The 9,677-nt window shown below is 37.2% G+C and overlaps 1 protein-coding gene across 1 annotated transcript; it reads right to left on the reverse strand.

Moving 5' to 3' along the window:
* Positions 1 to 7,749: 7,749 nt before the first annotated feature.
* LOC122304773 lies at positions 7,750 to 8,679 on the reverse strand. Its single transcript, XM_043117038.1, has 2 exons — positions 8,389 to 8,679; positions 7,750 to 8,319 (listed from the first exon to the last, which is right to left on the reverse strand). The coding sequence occupies exons 1-2, from the start codon at positions 8,677 to 8,679 to the stop codon at positions 7,750 to 7,752; spliced, it is 861 nt and encodes a 286-aa protein (XP_042972972.1).
* Positions 8,680 to 9,677: the final 998 nt, after the last annotated feature.

The raw sequence follows: 9,677 nt of genomic DNA on the forward strand, positions 1-9,677 counted from the left end.
GCTTAGTGGTAGGCAGCTTTTATATTTTGACGATCTGCCGCATGCAGGTGTAGTACCCACCTGCATAAGCTTACGCCCTAGGGCACTTTTTTCTTCTATTGAATAAGAGAGAAAGATGGTATTTTGTTGTCATATATTCAAGTATGTATAATTTGTAACAATAAAATTATGGGAGGAGGAATTACAGTTTTCCCTTTGACAACTTGGTTTGAAAATAGTACATGAGATCAATCATCTTTAAACAAAGTATTCCAAAATTATTGTATATGTCTTAGGGATTAGATATTACTTGATCCATTTTTTCATATGTACTTGCATAGATAGTAGTACTTACAGACAAATTAGACACTAAAGTAACATCATCCACGATGTGAATAAGTCCCTAATAGTATTAGACTAAGTCATAATAATTTTGTACACAAAATATTTTTAGTGTTGCAAAAATAAATAAATAAATTATGAGAATTTGAAGTCTCATGACCTGCTTGATATAGTTCCCGAGCTGTTATAGAGGAAGGAACAAATTAAGATGATGGAAGCCAAAAGAAAACTTACTATGTAGAAGGCCTTCATGATATTGGAGAGTATATAGGTTGTTGTAGTTTTAGCTTTAGTGAAAAGAAAACTCTTATTTATAGAGTGTAGGATAAAAAGAATTATTGGACTATGTTAAATTGGACCAATTTGAAATGAAAGAGACATAGCAGGCAACTTTTGCTTCAAAACATATAAGAAAGGAGTTTAGAAAAGCAAAATATATGAAACGGGTAAACTAAAAAGAGTCTGTAACATTGGGGAAGATATACAATTATTCACAATGATGGGGGAGAAAATGAAGTGTATGGATCTATGTGATACCCAGTATTTATGTGTATTTTTACTGAATAATTATTTAAATTATTATAATTAGTGATTTTCTTATTTTAAATTAAACGTGTTTCTCATTGTATTGGTTTATGATTTTTTAGTTGTGAGATTTAAATAATGTGCTTTCTTGATATCAATAATTATTTTGCATTTAAATTACTCTCTAGCTTGAATTATTTTATTTTATTAATATTGAGTTGTAGTGTTTTTATTTAGCTTTTATTTATTTTATTGTGCTCTTTATTTTAAATTAGTTTATTGTTGGACTTTATTATTTTATTTTACCAAGTCACTACGTTTAAATTATTTAATTTAACTCATCATTTTAAAATTCATTTTCGTTGGATCAATTTTTAGACCCAAGTTATGAGTATTGGACCTCATTTCTTTCCATTCCTTTTTCTTTTTTACCCTTTTCTTTTTCTCTCTCCCTTTTTCTTCTTTCTTTTTCTTCTTCTCCCCTGCTTTCTCCCGCGCGTGACGTCCTCTCTTTCTCTCAAGCCGTGAGTCCCTTCAGCCAACTCAGCCTTGCTGTGCACCACCACCGAACCTCACTGCCCAGCCCACCAGCTCCACCACACTCTGGCGACCACCCCCACCCGAACCTCTGTGTGTGTGTATGTGTGCTGGCCAAGAGAAACCCATTCGGGTTGGGTGTTTTTGGGCAGGCGTGCGCTGCCCGTTGCCATCACCACAGCTCCCATTCTCTTCCCCACCAGCCAGCAACCTCACCCCTTCATTTTCAGCCCCTCCTACGCCACCAAAATCCTCCACACACATCTCCTAGCCATGGCTCCCTTGAGCTCGTGTGCTGTTATCGCACCACTACTGGCCACCATCTTTTCACCACCAGCCTTCCAACAACCTTGTTGAACCCAAGGTTTCAAGCTTTGTGTAATTATATATCTACACATGAATTTTGATGATAACAAATGAATTCAAAGAATAAAGAAGTCTCAAGCTTAAGTTGTCTACACAGTGGAGTCAAGCACATCAAGGAAACAAGCATGAGCAAGAAGGCAACAAGTTCACATTAAAGTCATAGAGTAATGTTGTAAATCTCTTAAAAATTTGAAATTAGGATTAAGGCTCAAAATTAATATTTTATCATAAAGCATTAAAATACATTTTCCACATGTGCATGAATATTTTGAAAATTAAATTTGAAAATTTTGAAAGATGATTGATTGTCATCTTTCACATGTGCATACCTTGATTAAAGGGTTGAACTTTAAAAATATTAAAGATGATTGATTGTCATCTTTCACATGTGCATGTTTTATTTGAATATTTTCAAAAGTGATTGATGCTTTTTTTTTACTTATCCAAAAGGTAGATGATTTTGTTTGAAAAATTTGAAAAGTAAAGTGTGCTCCTTTTGTCATATGCAGAAAGTAAAAGATTAGGTTTGAATTTTTTGAAAAGTAAAGTGTGCTCCTTTTGTCATATGCAAAAAGTAAAAGATTAGGTTTGAAGTTTTTGAAAAATGAATGATGTTGTCTTTGACAATTGAAAAAGAAGAACCTTGTATTTGAATTTTTTGAAAAAGTGAATGATGTTGTCTTTGACATGTGAATCTTTTTAAATTTGAATATGAAGTCTCATATGCCTATAAATAGATCATTTGAGAGTTTCACATTCACAACATCCAGAGCATACAACATTCATTCAAAGCTTTTATTCTCTCTTCTCTAAGCATTGAGCCTTAATTCTTGTTCATTTTGAGAGATATAGTTTGCACTTTATTGTTCTTATTCCACTCATTGAGGAGTGTTTTCTGATAACCTACCCACTATCAGCTCTTGTATCAGTAAAAGGGTGTGTATAACCTTTGTGCGTGTAGAAAGTGTTTTACACAGGGAATAGTTGAATCGCCACGTGTAAGGTGATTGCAAGTGTAGAGGGTGTTCTACACGGATCCTTTGTAGCGGTGTTGTTCAAAGGTGTAATAGGTTTCTATTTCCACCTGAAGGAGGTTGAATAGTAAATTTGGGAATCCTCAAGGGGTTGCTTGAGGCGAGGACGTAGGCAGTGGGGCTGAACCTCGTTAACATACTGAGTTTGCTTCTCTCTTACCCTTATTCTTTATATTTATTGTTATTTCGTATTTTGTTTATATTTTATATTGTATATTTGATTTATAATTGTTATTTTTTTTATACAACTCAATTCACCCCCCTCTTGTGTTAGTCATCTGGGCAACAAACCTAACCCACCCAATTTACCCCCCTCAATTCACCCCCCTCAATTCACCCCCCTCTTGTGTTAGCATGATGGGAGAACTTACATTCTTTCTCGGATTGCAAATTAAGCAAGCAAAAAGTGGTACATTCATCAATCAATCAAAATATATTAAGGAAATGCTGAAGAAGTTTGGGATGGAAGGTGCTATAGAAATTGGAACACCGATGAGCCCATCAACTAAACTTGATAAAGATGAATCCGATAAGCCAGTTGACTCGAAGATATATCGAGGTATGATTGGTAGCTTATTATATTTAACAGCCAGTAGACCAGATATTATGTTTAGTGTGTGCTTATGTGCACGTTTTCAATCATCTCCAAAAGAATCACATTTAATTACAGTTAAGCTCATTCTTAGATATCTTAGTGGTACAATTAACCTAGGGTTATTGTACCTTAAGCACACATCTTTCGATCTAATCAGTTACATAGATGCAGATTATGCTGGCTGTAAAATAGATCGAAAAAGCACTAGTAGAGCATGCCATTTCTTAGGTCATGCACTAGTTTCCTGGTTTAGTAAAAAACAAAATTCTGTTGCACTATCTACTGCTAAGGCAGAATATGTTGCTGCGGGTAGTTGTTGTGCTCAAGGTTTCTACATGAAGCAACAACTTGAAGATTTTAAACTCATGTATAATCACATTCCAATCAAATGTGATAATACAAGTGCTATAAATCTGTCAAAGAACCCAATACAACATTCTAGAACTAAGCATATTGAAATAAGATATCATTTTCTTCAAGATCATGTGCAGAAAGGCGATATAGTACTAGAGTTCACAAACACACACGATCAGTTAGCAGATATTTTCACAAAACCTTTACCAGAAGATAGATTATGTATGATCAGAACAGAAATAGGTATGATGCATGCTATGAATATCTCTTAAAAGATAGACCAGAGTCAATAAAAATAGAGATAGATTTTTTAAATACTTTTACATAAACTTGAGATTCTTAGCCTCATGTTTGAGACGCTCATTCTCTTCATACAATATCATGTCATTCTTATCCATGGGAACCGGCAAGCGGAATGAAAAATCTAATAAAGATTTCAACTATTTATTCTTATGCCGAAAGATTCCTTCCCTTGTGTGAGACTCTTGAACAATTCGTTGAAATACAACAATTTGTTCTTTGAGCTTTTCAACTTCATGATCTCTGGCTTGTAGCCGTTGGAAAAAAGCAACAATAGAGAAAGAGTAACGAGTCCCAAGACTCACCAAGTCATAGATAGCATCGGAATCTGACTTATTAGTCAAATTATTATTTTCTTGCTGCAACATGGCACCAATGGCAGCTGCAGAAAGGACAGGAGGTTGAGGTGCAGAATGTCATATGGATGGATCTAGAGAAATGTTAGAAGAATGAGCCATTGAGAAAAGAATAGAAGGCTTAAAACGAGAATGTTGAAGGAATGCAGATGAGTTATAGAGATGAGAAGAAAACTTGATGCGGATTGAATGAACTTTAAGACTAATTTTATAGAGATAGCATAAAGAACCAGACGAGCTATCATCCAAGTCAAAGAGCAATGTGATTTTTTTTCCCGATCGGTGAAGATGACATTTTTTTAGAAACTCGGAGCCTTCAATCTTGTTTGCCAACAACATCAGGCGATTTTTTTCAAATCTCCAGCCACACTTGTCGGGTCACGGACGGATCCAATTTTTTTTCAACCATCTATAGTGTCTACTAACGCACCGTTTTCTTCAGTTTATTTACTTGCGGATCCTTTTTAATGATGCCAAAAGGGGGAGAAGTATTAGACTAGAACATTAACATTGTTTTAATTGCTAAACTTGTTATATATGCTTGGAATTATATTCATACTTTTGCTTGAAAAACTAACGCACATTCTCAGGGAGAGCTTAAGTATTAATACAAGTTTCAGATTCTATCAAGTATTTGTCATCATCAAAAAGGGGGAGATTGTTGAACCCAATGTTTCAAGCTTTGTGTAATTATATATCTACACATGAATTTTGATGATAACAAATGAATTCAAAGAATAAAGAAGTCTCAAGCTCAAGTTGTCTACACAGTGGAGTCAAGCACATCAAGGAAACAAGCATGAGCAAGAAGGCAACAAGTTCACATTAAAGTCATAGAGTAATGTTGTAAATCTCTTAAAAATTTGAAATTAGGATTAAGGTTCAAAATTAATATTTTATCATAAAGCATTAAAATACATTTTTCACATGTGCATGAATATTTTGAAAATTAAATTTGAAAATTTTGAAAGATGATTGATTGTCATCTTTCACATGTGCATACCTTGATTAAAGGGTTGAACTTTAAAAATATTAAAGATGATTGATTGTCATATTTCACATGTGCATGTTTTATTTGAATATTTTCAAAAGTGATTGATGCTTTTTTTGACTTATCCAAAAGGTAGATGATTTTGTTTGAAAAATTTGAAAAGTAAAGTGTGCTCTTTTGGTCATATGCAAAAATTAAAAGATTAGGTTTGAATTTTTTGAAAAGTAAAGTGTGCTCTTTTTGTCATATGCCAAAAGTAAAAGATTAGGTTTGAAGTTTTTGAAAAATGAATGATGTTGTCTTTGACAATTGAAAAAGAAGAACCTTGTATTTGAATTTTTTGAAAAAGTGAATGATGTTGTCTTTGACATGTGAATCTTTTTAAATTTGAATATAAAGTCTCATATGCCTATAAATAGATCATTTGAGAGTTTTACATTCACAACATCCAGAGCATACAACATTCATTTAAAGCTTTCATTCTCTCTTCTCTAAGCATTGAGCCTTAATTCTTGTTCATTTTGAGAGATATAGTTTGCACTGTATTGTTCTTATTCCACTCATTGAGGAGTGTTTTCTGATAACCTACCCACTATCAGCTCTTGTATCAGTAAAAGGGTGTGTATAACCCTTGTATGTGTAGAAAGTGTTCTACACAGGGAATAGTTGAATCACCACGTGTAAGGTGATTGCAAGTGTAGAGGGTGTTCTACAGGGATCCTTTGTAGCGGTGTTGTTCAAAGGTGTAATAGGTTTCTATCTCCACCTGAAGGAGGTTGAATAGTGAATTTGGAAATTCTCAAGGGGTAGCTTGAGGCGAGGACGTAGGCAGTGGGGCTGAACCTCGTTAACATACTAAGTTTGGTTCTCTCTTACCCTTACTCTTTATATTTATTGCTATTTCGTATTTTGTTTATATTTTATATTGTATATTTGATTTATAATTGTTATTTTTTTATACAACTCAATTCACCCCCCCTCTTGTGTTAGTTATCTGGGCAACAAACCTAACCCACCCTTCCCCAACTCCAATCCGCCACCAGTAAAGCCCATCCGTTGCATTCTCTGATTTGTGCTTTTCGACCTTCAACCGCCACCCACAGCCAACCATCACTACCACTAACTTCACCACAGCCCTAAGCCCTACCCTAGCCTTCCCTAGTCTTCGTTTGTCTCCTTTCAAATTTGGGTATTTTGAGACCCACGACCATTGCTTGGAAAGCACTGTCTGCCACTGCTCCGCCACTTGGGCGTGACCTTTCATCTTCCAGATTTGGCTTTAAGCACTGTAAGTATTTTCCAAATAACCTTTAAGATTTAAATATATTTTTGCATTAACAAATATTCTGTGAAATGGAATGGAGAACGGAGTCGTTTGTGGGATTGGTTGTGCAGGACTGAGTTCGAGGAGTCGAGGGTCGGATGGAATGGAGAACAGAGTCATTTGTGGGATTGGTTGATGTTGGGATTTGTTGGATATTTTTTTGTCTTGTTGTATACATTGCATGGTGCACGCATGTTCATCTGTTGGAAATGAAAATTGGGTTTTCATGTGTTAAATGGATTTTTGAGTTTGTGTGTATCACAACCCCAAGCCGAGATGGGGCATTATCTCGGTAGAGCTCCTCTTGTCACTCGGGAGTGGAATATATTGAGTGATGTCCCCTGAATTGTCACTAGACAACAACGGGATCAAACAGGATGGTAATGCTTTCATGCCGACTCCATGGCCCCTCTGCTAACAGAGGCTAGAGGATGCTTGGCTACGAACACGCTGGGTGCAGAACTGGGCATCGCTCATTACGAAGTCACACGCATGGTCATTATCCATGATGTGACAAAGGGAGCCAAGGTGTGCGGATGATCCCTAGGGGAGATCATGGTGCATACGGTTAAAATTGGATATATAAGCCATTTTCTAGAAAATGGTGAGATTTGATTAAAGGATATGTGGACCATTTTCTAGGAAAATTGTAGAATTTATGTTGGGTCATTTTCTAGGAAAATGGTAGATGTTTTAATGTGTTTTTGGGCCAAATGAGATTTTGGCGTGCGTGGAAAATTATTCATTTTGGGAAAAGATGATTTTTGGGTCCCATGCATCTGTCATCATGTGCATGCATATTGTTGTTGCATTAATGTATTTTTATTTTGTGGGCTGTTTGGAGTATTACTTACATGCAATACCATTTCTTGATACCGTAGATTTTAATGCAGATGATGAAGAGGCTGAGCCTGAGGATGCGGCCCCACCGAAGAAATGATTTGATGCCACTTGCTTATATTGAGAATTATTTTCCCACTTTGGATCTTATATTGTGGTTTTTTTTTTGATGGAATAAAACTGTTCATATAGTAGAAATATCAGCATTACAACTGTCTCTCCGTCCATAGGACTGGAGCAATTACATCAGGGAAAGATCCCCACCACAAGTTAATATTACTTACATGCCAAGCATGTCTTGCAAGCTTATGTGCTGCTTCATTACACGACCTCATAGTATACCTAACTTCACACATATGGAAGAGGCTCATAAGCTCTTTAGTATCCCTGATCACGTTCCCAACCAATGCCATTGAGGGTTTTGGTTTCTGCAGCTCCTGAACTAAGGTCAGTGCATCACTTTCTATGATGAGGTGTTGAATTCCCAGGTGAGCAGTCAACTGTAGTCCCCTGAAAATTGCAAGCATCTCAATACTTGTTGCATCTCTGACTTCATGTTCCTTCTTACTTGCTGCCATTAACACTTCTCCTTTACTGTCTCTCAAGATGGCCCCAATGCCTGCACTGTGTTGGTTCAAGAAGGTTGCCCCATCCACATTCAACTTGAAGACTCCTGGTAGGGGGAATTCCCAACGGCAATGGTGCCTCACAGCCTTCAAAGGTTGGCCACGGGTTGCTTTATAAACATGCTGGACAGCCAGGGCATGGGCTATGGCCTACTCAACATGAATGACTTTGTCTTCAAAGGTTGAAACATTTCGTCTATACCAGCAGCTCCATGAGACTAGGAAGAACAACTCTAACTGATCTTTCTGTTGTAGGCCACTGATAAACCCAGCTATATCCCCATACATGTTTGGAAGGTCAGAGTTGAAGATAACAGGTAGCTGTTTTTCCCAAGCCTCTCTTACTGAAGGGCAGAAGCACAAAGCATGAGCTACATCCTCAGTTTCTGTGTTGCACATCTTACACATGTCTTCACTCAGAACCTTCTTTTGCATCAAGTTATGCTTTGTTGGCAGGCTTTCTTTACAGGCCTTCCATGCGAAAATCTTGCTAGGATCTTCAGGCTCCATAGGTCCTTCCACAGCTTCTGCCTCCCCATTCTTCTTGAACCCTCACTGTCTGTCTTGTTCTGTTTTGCCTCTTTGAAAACCCGATATGCACTCTTTATTGTAAACCTACCATGAGACTCAGCGTCCCAGATTATCTTGTCTTATGGTTTGCTGTTGCTTAGCACTATTTTAATAACTTCATCTGCTGCTTGTGTAGGTAGTAAGGTCCTTATCTTTTCTGCATCCCACCACTTAGTCTGAGGGTCCATTAGGCTATCGACTGTTGCATCCTGGTCATAGACTGTTGCAGTTACTTCATTTCTACCCAGAGGGGGGAGCCCAGGTATCCAATTGTCTTCCCATACTTTAATTGTCTGTCTTGATCCCACTCTCCACTTACAGCCCAGAGTTACCAATTTTTTTGCTTCCCAAATCCCCTTCCATGCAAAGCTCGGATTGAAGCCTAGTTTGGCCTTAAGAAAGGCCTCATTTGGGAAATACCTTGCTTCGAAGACTTTATGGATCAAGGTAGCTGGTTCTTGCATGATTCTCCACCCTTGTTTGGCAAGAAGGGCATCATTAAAGGTCCTCAAGTCTTTGAAACCTAGTCCTCCAGCCTGCTTATGATCACACATCTTAGTCCAGCTTACCCAGTGGATTTTGTGTTCTTCCTGTTTCTGTCCCCACCAAAAACGTGCCATCATTTGTTCCAACTCATGACATAAGCTTCCTGGTAGTTTAAAGCAGCTCATAGTCTAGGTTGGGATGGAGAGTGCCATTGCCTTTATCAATATTTCCTTATCCCCCTGAGACAACAGTTTCTCTTTCCAGTTCTGTAGCTTAGTCCATACCTTGTGCTTGATGTCTGAAAATGCTCTTGTCTTTGATCTACCCACTAGAGGAGGTAGGCCCAGGTATTTATCGTATTACTGAAAGTGTTGGACCCCCCACAAGCTCATTAACTCCCTCTGTTGGTTAGAGTCTACATTCCTGCTGAAGATCATGGAAGTTTTATCTTT

The sequence above is a fragment of the Carya illinoinensis genome, chromosome 3, assembly GCF_018687715.1.
Source record: "Carya illinoinensis cultivar Pawnee chromosome 3, C.illinoinensisPawnee_v1, whole genome shotgun sequence".
NCBI lineage: Eukaryota > Viridiplantae > Streptophyta > Magnoliopsida > Fagales > Juglandaceae > Carya > Carya illinoinensis.

Bases quoted from the DNA above. Each gene is read 5' to 3' on its own strand.
- LOC122304773 (XM_043117038.1), bottom strand. From the start codon at position 8,679: ATGGAGCCTGAAGATCCTAGCAAGATTTTCGCATGGAAGGCCTGTAAA. The intron at 8,320-8,388 runs GTCTCATGGAGC...CATGTTGAGTAG, and splicing joins AGTTAGAGTTGTTCTTCCTA to GCCATAGCCCATGCCCTGGC.